General features: G+C 55.6%; 2 protein-coding genes across 5 annotated transcripts; one reads left to right on the forward strand and one right to left on the reverse strand.

Annotated features, from left to right (window-relative positions):
- Positions 1 to 5,066, forward strand: SHFL (shiftless antiviral inhibitor of ribosomal frameshifting). The gene is made up of 8 exons (XM_032465592.1): positions 1 to 328; positions 788 to 911; positions 1,105 to 1,154; positions 2,543 to 2,581; positions 2,725 to 2,874; positions 3,338 to 3,441; positions 3,559 to 3,713; positions 4,302 to 5,066. The coding sequence occupies exons 1-8, from the start codon at positions 308 to 310 to the stop codon at positions 4,520 to 4,522; spliced, it is 864 nt and encodes a 287-aa protein (XP_032321483.1). The 5' UTR covers positions 1 to 307; the 3' UTR covers positions 4,523 to 5,066.
- Positions 4,551 to 12,164, reverse strand: ANGPTL6 (angiopoietin like 6). 4 transcript variants are annotated; one of them, XM_032465586.1, is made up of 8 exons: positions 11,839 to 11,934; positions 10,693 to 10,777; positions 8,954 to 9,028; positions 7,459 to 8,041; positions 6,579 to 6,756; positions 5,839 to 6,026; positions 5,490 to 5,760; positions 4,551 to 5,001 (listed from the first exon to the last, which is right to left on the reverse strand). In XM_032465586.1, exons 4-8 carry the CDS (start codon positions 8,032 to 8,034, stop codon positions 4,811 to 4,813), a joined length of 1,404 nt encoding a protein of 467 aa, XP_032321477.1. In that variant the 5' UTR covers positions 8,035 to 8,041; positions 8,954 to 9,028; positions 10,693 to 10,777; positions 11,839 to 11,934; the 3' UTR covers positions 4,551 to 4,810. The 4 variants fall into 4 exon arrangements, with proteins under 4 accessions (XP_032321477.1, XP_032321480.1, XP_032321479.1 ...); XM_032465589.1 differs by lacking the exon at positions 10,693 to 10,777 and having other exon boundaries at positions 11,846 to 12,164; XM_032465588.1 differs by lacking the exon at positions 10,693 to 10,777 and having other exon boundaries at positions 11,839 to 11,950.
- Positions 12,165 to 12,332: the final 168 nt, after the last annotated feature.

The following is a 12,332-nucleotide window of genomic DNA, read 5'->3' on the forward strand; positions in this document are numbered from 1 at the left end:
GACCGACTGCAGAGGCCGCGCCGCCTCCCCCGCCCGAGGTCCGCGCGCTCCGCCGCAGGGTGCAGACCCGGGGCGCCCGCCTGGGTTTGGGGCGCAAGAGCAGAGGCGGAGCCGGGGCGGAGCCAGCGCGCCCCGTCCCCCTCTTTCCAATAATCGAAAGCGAAACGGAGGGCCGGAAAGGAAGGGCGGAGCCGGCCCAGAGGCCCCGCCCCCTGCCTTGCGCGGCTGCTGGACCGACGGGCGCGCCCAGGTAGGGGGTCTCCGAGCGCGCAGTGCGGACCCTCGCGGGGACCTGCGCGCCGCCACCATGTCTCAGGAAGGTGTGGAGGTAGGAGATGCAACAACTGGGCCGGGGACCCGCGAGAGACGCGGGGGAGGAGCCAGGGACGGGGAGGGGGCTTCGCAGTTCCTGGGGACTCCATCTGAAGCCCAGACCTTCCCCCGGGCTGGCACTCCCCGCTTCGGAAAGGAGAGTGACGGCCACATCCCCCAGAGCGAAATGCGGCCTCCTCGAGGAAAAGCGGGGCTGCTGGGTCAAGGGTCAGAGGCTAGGGGTTACCTGGCTGGCCTCCTTCCTTAGCCTCGGACGCTCACCTCAGTCCGCTCCCGCCCCCAATGCCCTGTAGGGACTTTGGCTTTTTCCAGGAAATGCAGTAGAGGGATGGGGGGGGGGAGCGGAGGCCAAAACCGAGGGTCAAGTTCAGGCCGGAAAAAGGATGCCTAAGGATGGGGGAGGGGCAATCCCTCCACTCCTTCCCCCGTCGGAGACCACCTGTCCCCACCCCAGCTGGAAAAGAGCGTTCGGCGCCTCCGGGAGAAGTTTCATGGGAAGGTATCCGCCAAGAAGGCGGGGACTCTGATGAGGAAATTTGACAGCGACCACACGGGAGTGGGGCGCTCCATCGTGTACGGTGAGCAGGCATGGGTTCCGGGCCTGGTGGGGGTTCCTCCGGGGAGCGCGGAGGGGGTGTAGTCTGCGCTGAGGGTAAGAAGAGAAGATGAGATCATCTTTTTGGGGGGCGGTCTGCATCAGGGCTCTGGGGGCCCTGCAACTCCCACAAGATCTTTCAAGGGCCCTTCACTTACACTTACTCTCCCCACTAGGGGTGAAGCAGAAAGATGGACAGGAACTGAGTAATGACCTGGATGCCCAGGTAAACTGCCCCCCTCCTCTCAAAGGACGTGGTAAGGGGAGGGAGAACAGAAGGGTCAGGCTTCTCCATGATGAGCCCCTTCTGTGCACTGTCAGTCTACAACTTATGGTCCAGCCTCATTTATTTATTCACCTCTCAGCCATGTGTCCTGCCAGGGAGCCTGCAAACAGTAGGTGCTCATTAGGTGCTGATTGTATTCAATGGAGGAGAGGGACATGAAACTAGGTAATGAAATGAATCATGATTAATGTCATTATAGAGGAGCCATAGAGGTCAGGGAAGGCTTCTTGGAGGAGGCAGCACCAAGTTCTTCAAGACTAGGAAGGAGTGATCCCTGGGGAGGGATGGAGTTGGAAAGGATCTTCCTGGAAATAAGGGTGGCATCAGCGAAGGAACCTGCAGATAGGCTAGGATGAGCCCGAGGTTGAGGAGCGGAGCCCATGTGAATGAATGAATGAATGAATGAATGAATGAAAGGCTTTGTGGCATAGGTACAACACAGCCACTTTGCCCCTTAGATGGTTTTGGTGGCTGGTGCACTGGATTTCTGAAAGACCCAGCATAGCGTTGTGAAAGCATATAATAAAGTATGTCTTATACTCTTAACATTTATATATTTATATTTATACATATAAGTATGATAAAAAAAAATAGCAAAAAGCATCATTGATTGAGCACTTCCCCTGTGGCAGGACTCCAGGAATTTTACCTGTTGACTAAATTCATTGCCACAGTGACCCCATGAGACAGGTCCTATTATTTATCATGTCCATTTTGCAGACAAAGAACCTGAGACACAGGGTGATGAAGTCATTCGACCAGGTTCATGCAGAACGGAGGTGGTGGCTGGGATTTGAACCCAGGCCACCTAGAAGCAGAGCCTGGGCTCTGAGATTAGGGACCCAGGGGGAGTGGATTGACCGTGCCCCCACAGCTGGAAGTTATGGAGCAAGGGTTCCAACCTGTATTTATCTGAATCCAGAGCCTAATCACTTAGCTTAAAGCAGCATGGCCCCAACAGGTGACCTGTCACAGTGTCAACAAGTGTGCAGCATTTGCCAGCAGGAAGGGAGCATGGGGTCCAAGCCTGCTCCACCACGCTCACTCAGGGTGATCTCAGTCAAGCCCTCTCCCAGCTCTGGGCCTCAGTTTCCCCATTTGAGCAATGGGGATAACAGTTGTGCCCACCTCTCAGGGTAACTATAAGGACAGTTGAGCCCACACATCTTGTCCTTACTAAGTGGATGCTGCTCAATCAGCTCCTCCTGAGTTAGGGACACTCTACTCTCACGTGTGGCCAGAACCCTGCATCCCTGGCCAGAAGCCCCACCCCCAGGAAAGCGGCATGAGCCACATCCCCAGTTTCTGCCCCTGGTGTCTCCACCCAGGACCCCCCGGAGGACATGAAACAAGACCGGGACATTCAGGTGAGTCCAGGGTGTGGGATATGGAGGTGGAGCAGGGAGGACATCCATGGTGATGTCCGTATGTGAGGAGGAAATACATTGTAGGGGCAGGAAGGGGAGGGAAGGGCTGACCAAGATTTGTCCCCACCTACCCCATTCTGCAGGCGGTGGCAACCTCTCTGCTGCCACTGACGGAAGCCAATCTACGCATGTTCCAACGTGCCCAGGAAGACCTCATCCCTGCTGTGGACCGGCAGTTCGCCTGCTCCTCCTGTGACCATGTCTGGTGGCGCCGAGTGCCCCAGCGGAAGGAGGTGATAACCCAACCCCTGACCTTGATTCTGTTCCCACGCCACTCCCAACCCCCATCCTCAGGTTCTGAACCTTTGACCTAAGAACATCAGCCTCCAAGAGCCCAACCCCTGGCCTCCAACCTCAGAGCTCAACCTTGATCTCAGACCACCCCCAACCCTGACCCAGTGAGCTGAACTTCTAAACATGAACTTGAGCAGCTCAACTCTTACCCCAGAGCCTGACCTCTGACTACACAGTTTGACAGCTACCACAGAAGTCAAACCTGATCCCCAAATCTGACTTCCGAACCCCTAACCAGTGGTGTGCTTCTGGCAAATGTTTAGTAACAAGCTCTTGTGCAGCAGGGGCAATCCCAGATATATAGTGTTTGCCAATTTATGAAGTGCAAATCTTCTCACGGTGGCCAACAAGCTATTAGTGCTCACCTCTGACAGCCATCCCGCTCCCTCTCCACACCCCAAGGTGTCGCGATGCAGGAAATGCCGGAAACGCTACGAGCCAGTGCCATGTGACAAGATGTGGGGTGTGGCTGAGTTCCACTGCCCGAAATGTCGGCACAACTTCCGGTGAGGGTGCTGACCAGCCCCTGTTGGCCCTGCCCCACCCCAGCCCTGCCTTCCCCTGCCCTGGCCCCACTCCGGCCCCACTGGACTTTGGACCCTCACGGCCCTGCCCACTCCCAGGGGCTGGGCACAGATGGGGTCCCCGTCCCCCTGCTACGGGTGTGGCTTCCCCGTATATCCGACACGGATCCTCCCTCCGCGCTGGGACCGGGACATGGATCGCCGCAGCACCCATACCCACTCCTGCTCGGCTGAGGACTGCTACAATCGGCGAGGTGAGGACCTGTCACATCCCCATGGCCTCCCCCAACCCTGGGCAGTCTACTTGGCCTTGACTCCTCAGATGTCCACGTCTGGGGCTTTAAGGACCACGGTCTCTGCCTGCCCCTTCCACATACCTCCTAAGGCCTCAGTTCCGGAGACCCTTTCATCTCCCACCACATTGGTCCCTCCTTCCACGTCTTCCATGGCTCTCCAGTCTCCTTACCTCCAGGTCACTCAGGACCCTGACCCCTCCTTAACACCCACCTCCCATAGCATCAGCCACTTTCCGTGGTCTTGCCTGTAAGGCCCTGTGCTTTCGCTCCGGTGGCCCACACCCCAGTGTCCTGTGGCCTCTGCCCCTGTGGTCTGTGTTCTTGGTTCCTTTTTTGTCTTCTATAATCTCAGGTGATGTCCATGTCCCGGGTCTCCTGTGGCTTCAACACCTGTGACTTTCACCTCTGAATTTCCTATAGCTCTGGCCGCATAGCCTGCGGCCTCAGCCCCTCCCCTCCCCAGAGCTCCCGATGTTCTCAGCTTCCTTGCCCCTAGAGGCTCATGTAGCATCAAGCCCCAAGACCTCAGACCCTCTCCCTCCCCAGAGCCCCACGTGCCTGGGACGTCCTGTGCACACCCCAAGAGCCGGAAGCAGAACCACCTGCCCAAAGTCCTGCACCCCAGCAACCCCCACATCAGCAGTGGCTCCACTGTGGCCACCTGCTTGAGCCAGGGGGGCCTCGTGGAAGACCTGGACAACCTCATTCTGGAGGACCTGAAGGAGGAGGAGGAGGAAGAGGAGGAGGAGGGCGGGCATGGGGAGTGACACCAGCCAGGTGCAGATGCAAACCAGACACGGTCTGTGGATATTTTGTGTTGTTATAAAATATGAGCTCAAACCGAGATCTAAGTACCCTTGAGGAGCCATCTGGGTCTGAGATATTGGCAGGGGGATTCCTGGGTCCTGTTTTCAGGGCCCTGGGGAACAGATCTACAACAGGAAGAGGTCTGTGGGACATGGTCCCCACTAAGCTACGAAGGAGATGTGGCCAGGACAACTTTGGCTCTTGCTGACAAACATCCCCTGGGGCCTGGGGGACAAATGGACAGACAGTCACAGCTTCAGGGGCCGGATCAGCATGGCAGCCTTCTTGAGCGAGTAAGCCCCACCACGAAACTCGGCCCAGTAGACGCCGTCCTGGTAGCGGCTACGGTAGTGGCCACCACGATGCCACACACCATTTAGGTTGGAGTGGGCACAGGCATGGTACCACCAGCCTCCCCGCTGGTACAGGGCACAGTTACCTGAAGAGAGAAAGAGTTAATGTCTTCTCACCAGAATAAAAGCCTCTACAAGCACCTCACTATTATAAGGCTTTTGCCAGGCATTCCTCACTTTCTTCTTCAGAGTAATAACCTTAATTCCTTCCTTATCCCCTTACCAAAGTACAAGTCACATTTTCCCTACCCTTTCTGCAGAGTAGGAGCTTTACCTCTCATTCCTTTATCAGCAAAAACAACATACTCTACTTCCTTTCTAGAATACAAGTCCTAGCTCTCAGCTCCCACCCACCCACCCTGCCACCTTTCACCAAGGCAGAAGTCCTAACTCTTTTACTGCCTTATCAGACAAGGAATCAGAACTTCCCATCCCCTCACCAGAATAAGAGTCCTGTCCTCTGTTCTCTTGCTCACCCTGATCCCTACCAGAGGGAAGTCTTATCCCACCCCATTTCATTCCCTCACTAGGAACTCCCTATCCCCCTACCCCACCAGAATTAAGAGCTCCTTACCAGAATAGGAGTCTCGGTCCCTATCCACGGTGCTGAAAGGCTTGTCATTGTGCCAGGAAAGAGAGTCTCCAGCATCTCCGTGGTACTGGCCAAGCCGTAGGCGGTAGTGGTCACTTTCAGGCTCCAGGGAGAAACCATCATAGTGGGCACGTGCCCCACGGCCTCCCCAGTCCTCAAGTAGCACCAGTAGCTCATGGTCCCCACGACTAGTCAGCTGATGCACAGGTTCAAGGCCCAGCCAGTATTCCCCGTCAGGCTGCCCAAAGCCCACCTGGCAGGGCAGGAAAGTCAGAAAGTTGGGAGCAGGTCCCCTCCCCTGCCCAGTCCTGCCCCACCCACCTGTGCCCACCTTGTAGTGTTGCCAGGTAGTGAAGAAGTTAACGGAGCCATCCTGCCGCCTCTGGATCACAGTCCAGCCTCCACCCTCCAGCTGTTGCTCGCACCATGCTGACACCATATGCCTGCCCAGTTGCAGCTCATATACTCCGCTCTGTCCATGGCCTGCCTGGCGAGCCTCTGCACAATCCCGCCATGGGCCTGTGGGCACAGGGATATGGGAGAGGCACAGCCTGAACCAATCAACCCCTTATGGAGTAAGAGTCCTGATTCTCACTGGTCCCCTCACCAGAAGAGCAGTCCTGCCTCTTCTATTCCCTCACCAAAATAAGAGCCACAACACCCATTTACTTCCCTAAATAAGACTCTGTCACTCTTTTCTCACTAAAGCAAATGTGGAGACTGGGATTCTTAAATCTCTGTTCTGTGGTCTCCTCACCAGAATAGAGGTCCTGAACACGACACTCTGAACCCCCTCAAATTCTCACCAAAGTAGCAGTCCTAAATTCCCTATCCCTTCATCAAAATAAGACTAACCCTCCTGTTTTCACACCATAATAAGAATTTTGGTCTTTATCAGAATAAGAGCCATATCTCCCTGTTCCATCATCAGAATAAAAGCATCATTTCCTCCAGTCTCCTCATCCTGAGAGAAATCTGACATTAAAGTCCTGACTTGTATTTCCCTTTATTCATGCTGCACTGGAAATCTCCTGGCTCCTCACACCCGCAACAGCCCAGCCCTTGTCTTACCCGCTGGCTTGGTAGGGACAGCAGGGTGCCCTGAGGGCATGGGAGAGGCCAAGGGCCCCTGCTGTCTCAGGGTCTGGTCTCTCTGGGGCTCTGGGGCTGGGTTTAGCCTCCGGCTGGTATCACTGGTGCCACCCACCAGACTGACTGGAACCACAGGCACCAGGGGTGGTGGCAGGACCTGGAGTAACCAAGAGAGTTGGATGTGACTGCACTAACCATCAGCCCAAGAGGCTCTGGGCTCCTATATCTCCCAGCACCCAGACGGGAAGGAGATGAGTCAGGGGCATGGATAGATCCTCCCCATAAGCATAATTCCAGCTGTCAAGAAGAAACAGAGCTGGGCTTACTCCTGCTCTGGGGTTCATAGCTTAATGGATCTGTGCCTCCGAACTTTTCTGTAGAGTAGAGATAATGATATGAGTACCTCCAACATTTAGTATTAACTTTCTCAATCCTCCCAACAGCCCTGTAAGGTAGCTACCATCACAGAGCAACAATCTCTTATTCAAAATCAAAGGCCAGACATAACTCTAGAATTCAGAATAATATGGCAGGAGTTAGAAATAGTAACAACAGGGTCTACATGTATATTATGTAACATCCCCTACTGTCTTTGATCTTTAACCACAGAGTAATATGCTTGATTACAGGATCCTATGAGTATCTCATATATTAGGTGGATGAGTAAAGACTTTAAGTAGCCACCAGTCGCGTTTTGACCCAAATGAGTTATGGGGGAGAAGTAGGGATTCGTTTTTTGGAGTTTTTTTGTATTCTGGAACTACAGATAAGAGATCGTGGGGTTTCAGGAGGCCTATCTTACAGACGATGCTCACAAGAAATGACTATGGTTTGGAGAGGGGAGTAGTTTTGCAGTTACCTGCTGCTGCCCGCCCGCACCCCCCGGGCACAGGCGCTCCAGGCGGGCGATGAGGCCACTCTGCTGGCTGACAAGTTGCGCCAGCTCGCGGAACTTGACGTCCAGCTGGTGAAAGCGAGCGGCGGCGCGCTGCGCCTCGGCGGACGCGTTAAGCACGCGCTCCCCGAGCAGCGCCAGCGCAGCGGCGGGCTCCGCCCCCGGGCCGGGCCCCGCCCCCGGGCCCGCCTCGTGCTGCAGCTGCGCGCGCAGCTGGCCCAGGCGCGCGCTCAAGCCGCGGCTTTCCTTGCGCAGCGCGCGCACCTCGCCGGCCACGGCGCCATCGGCCGTCGCCAGCCTCTGAAGTTCGCGCAGCAGTTCCTCGTGGCGGCTCACGCGCACGCGCAGCGCCGCCACTTCGCTGGCGTTGGCGGCTTCCGGCGCCGGGCGCGCGGCCGCCGGCCCGCTCCAGCACACAGCGCCCGTGAACTTCTGCGAGGGCAGCACAAAGGTGTAGGTGCAGCGCGGGGCGGCCGCGCGCGCCCACGACGCGCCCAGCAGGAGCAGCAGCTGCAGCGTGCGCAGCCTGGGCGCCCACATGGCGGACCTGCAGACAGAGGATGAGCGAGAAGGAGCGGGGGCCCCGGGAACCCAGGCTCGACCCGCGACCCTCAGGCCAGCGACCCTCAGGCCGGGCCAAACCCATCTGCTCCCACTTGGGAATGCACATGTGTACACTTGCGTGAATCTGGGTCCGTCCACACACGGCCGCCTCCATCCCTTTCTCTGCCCCGAGGCTGGCGACACCCCAATAGGATCCAGCCCTGGCCTCGCCACTGCTGGACAGTATGTCCACGCGCCCTGCCAGACAGTATGTCTCGTGCATTCATTCAGCAAGCATTCATTGAGTGCTTACTGTATGCTGGCCTCAGTTCTAGGCACAGGGAATACAGTTGGGAACAAAACACAAAAATCCTGGTCCTGGTGAGCAAGGAACAAAATAGAGTTAGAATTAATAGACTGTATTAGACGGCCGTACATGCGAAAGATAACAGTAAAAGAGATTTAGGGTTATGTGCAAGGGCATTTGGAGAGAAGGGAGGAACTGGAGGAGGTGACAGTTTGGAACAAAGACCTGAAGGAGGTGAGGGAGGAAACCATGGGGGTGTCTGAGAGAAAAGAGGTCCCTAGCAGGGGGAACAGAAAATGCAAAGGCCCTGAGGTCGGATCAGGCCTGACGTATTAAAGGAACCTCAAGGAGGCTGAAGCAGAAGCCATGGGAAAATGAGCGGGAGGGGGATCAGGGAAAAATCTCACTGAGTCTAGTAGTGGATACCCCATCTCCCATGTCCTCAAACCAAAACCCCTGAGTCATCCATGTATCCTCTTTATTCGCGGCAGATCCAACCCATCAGCCAGCCCTGTCAGCTCTTGTGTTTAGATCCTGAATTCCTCCAATTCCCCCCATGCTCGCCTAGTCCCAGGATCCCAGCTCAAGACACCATCTGGATTTCCTTACAGCAGCTGCCTCCCAGATCACCAGTCTTCGGTCGTCAACTTCTGTTCTGTTTCTCCCACGACGGCCAGAGGACGCCTGTGAACACGCAAGTCAGGTCACGTCCCTTCTCTGCTCAGGACCTCTGAGGCTTCCACCTTGCTGAGAGGAAAAGCCTAAGTCCTTCCTGTAGCCCACAAGGCCCTGGTAGCTCTGCCCAGTCCCCTCCCCGCCCTCACCTCCTCCCACTCACCCTCCTTGCTTTAGGCACTGTGGCCCCCTCCTTGTTCCTCAAACACACAAGTCTCCCTGTGGCCTCAGGGCCTTTGCACTTGCTGTTTTCTCAGCCTGGAATATTTATCCCCAAATTTTAACATGGCTCCCTCTCTCTGCTTGTTCAGGTATCCACTGAGCTGTCTCCTCTCAGAAGCCCCCTCTCAGAAGCCCTCCCTAACGACCCCATTTAGTTGCCCCTCCCCAGCACTCCCTATCAGGAGCCGTCTTTTTCATTTAAGCATTTATCACTCTGCAGTGGTGTCATTTATTTGCCATTGTTTATGATCTGAATTCCTCCACCAAAATATCAGCTCCCAGAGGCCTCGTCTGGGTTTTGTTCACTGCTCTGTCCCCAGTGCCTAAAACAGCCTGATGCCATACACACATTCCACCCCCCCAAACATCCACATGCCCCACGTCGGCTGCACCCCCACCCAGGTGTTCCCTGTCTCCCACAGCTGAGCTCATACAAGTGTCTTCGTTCAAAAGTGTGTACTTGTGGCCACCTACCCCCCAGCCCTGCAGTGTCCACACATCAGCCCCCATTATCTTCATTCCTGGTGTTCACACACTTGCAGTCTCTCAAGATGGGGAAGCACATCCCTCCTGAGTGCACGTGCCAACATTCAGAAGACATTCCGTGTGTCCATGTTAGCCCTATCTGCACCATGTCCCACCATGTCCAAACCCACACAGACGTGTGTCCTGCTGGCTTCATCGTCACACACATTGCCTCATTCACACACTCAACGGGCACTCCTTAAGTCCCTTGTTGGGTGCCAAAAGCTGTTCCAGGCAATGAGGACCCAGCTGCAACCAACACAGACAAAACCCTTGCCCTCATGGAGCTGACATCCTGCTTGGGAAAACAGATGGTGGGTAGGTGAGAGGGTAGAGACCTGGGTTGGGGGTGCACTGTAAATAACAGGAGTCAGACCTCACTGAGAAGATGACGCCTGAGCAAAGACCTGAAGGAAGAGGGAGAAGGGGAAGAGCATTCAGGCAGAGGGAACAGCGAATACAAAGGCCTTGAGGTGGGAACTAACTTGGTATGCCATGGAATAGCACGGAGGCCTGTGAGGCTGGAAGGGAATGAGTGAGGGGAAGAACAGGAGGTGGGGACAGGGAGGTGATGGGAGCAAAGTGTTCAGGGCCTTGGGGTCCTCCAGGAGGATCTGGGGTTTTCTTCTGTGTCATGTGGGAGCCATGGGGGATTCTGAGCTGGAAAAAGGTATACTCACTACTACATTCATACACCAAGCTCTAGCTCCCAAAAGCAGAGCAGGGTCCTCTCCTTCCCCCTCTTCAAAGACACCAGCCCCTCCAGAGCAGGGGTGGACCAAACCCCTGGGAAACATCCTCTGCCTTCCAGGATCTCAGCCTGGGATAAGGAGGAGGAGGTCTGGGGAGCCCCCCAGCCAAAACAAGACCCAGGTTTCCCAACAGATTCAGCCTCTACCTGCCCTCCCACCCTCCTGCACTCTCACCTCTCACGACCAAGACCCTGAGTTCAGCAAGGCCCGTAGCAGGGACAAGACGTCCAAGGAGGAGCCGGGGGTCCAGTGGGGGCCTCTGAAGTGGGGAAAGAGAAGCCAGGGGGAGAGCAGGAGGGAGGAGTCTTGGTAACCACCCCTGGCCACCCAGAGCCGGGACTAGAGCTGTGATGCTGAGCCCAGGAGATCCCACTGTAAATATTTAGCATTTCCCACGTGAGAACTGAGGCAGAATTGCCAGACCCCCCTGCCCAGGCCACCAGAGCCTGATAATACAGTTCAGTGCCCTGGACGTTCCCCCCACAGTGAAGCACAGAGCGTGGGAGGCTGGAGGCCCTGGGAGGCTGGGGGGGATCTCACACACACACACACACACACACACACACACACACACACACACACAACAATAGCAAACATCAGAGGCACCTGCTGCCCGTCAGGCCTGACTCTAAACTCTCCATTTTGTATCTCGTTTAACCCTCACAACCTGAGCTGCCTTCTGTATGTAGCCACATTTTACAGCAGGAAGAACTGAGCCTCAGAGAGGGTGAGGAACTTGCCTGTGGTCACACAGCCAAAGAAAGGATCGACAATTGGAATTAGCCCAAGAAACATGGCTCCAGAAGTTGCACATGTGAACCACAACAGTCACACACACCTGACCTGTGGACATGTGACAGTGCAACACAAAGACACATACAGATACCGATGAAACTTGCAAACCACTGCACAGAGCAAAGACAGATGGACTCTGTGTGTATGTGTGTGTGTGCATGTGCGTGTCCGTGGATTTGCCTGGCACAGGCACATATAAAGACACAACTGCAAACACAGCACAAATTTGGGCAGCAACTGTGTATTCAAAATGTGGTCACCCACACGCATACCACGACTTAAAGGAAAATACCCTGTGTGTTGAGTGTTGTCTGTGCGTCAGACACATACACACCCAGGTACACGTGGTCACACACTGGCAAGCGCAGAGACACAGATCAGCTACACAGCAAGCCCCCGACATCCGCTGGCCACCCAGTGCAAGTTTCCATTATCTCCCACACATGGTCTCTCCTCACACAGGTCAAGTCCTGCAGGGAAGGAAATAGCCATGCAATTGTTTCTCACAGGTACAAAGTGACTCACAACTCACGTAGAGTCCCCACCAGACTAGGGTCTCCGACTTGTAGGAAGGCCTCCCAGACCAGCAGACACACTTTCAGGGAGCAGTCTCCTTCTCCCAGTTCGTAATGTCCTGAACTCATACGTAACCCGAGTGGCCTCCCGGGCTGAAAGAGGAAATGGTCGTCCCAGATCCGAGACAGGCTGCCAGGCTGGGCTCCGGGCCTGGTCTGGGGCCCCCAACACTGGGCCCCTTGGCCCCCCACTCATAGCCCCCCCCCCAGCTTCCCGCATTGGCAGCAGAGGGAGAAGAAACCTCCTAAGTCAAGGAGACGGGCTGACCGAAGGGAGAGAGAGTCTGAGAGACAGAGAAGGAGAGACGTGGGGGAGATGGGGAGAGAGAAATGGGATAGGAACAGAGCAAGGAGAAAGATGGAAACTTATGAAGGAGACAACTGATGGCAGAGACAAAGCTGGGGAAAAGGAGGCAGATAGAAGACAACGATGGGGAGGGGGAG

Source organism: Camelus ferus, chromosome 22 (assembly GCF_009834535.1).
Source record: "Camelus ferus isolate YT-003-E chromosome 22, BCGSAC_Cfer_1.0, whole genome shotgun sequence".
In the NCBI taxonomy this organism is placed as follows: domain Eukaryota; kingdom Metazoa; phylum Chordata; class Mammalia; order Artiodactyla; family Camelidae; genus Camelus; species Camelus ferus.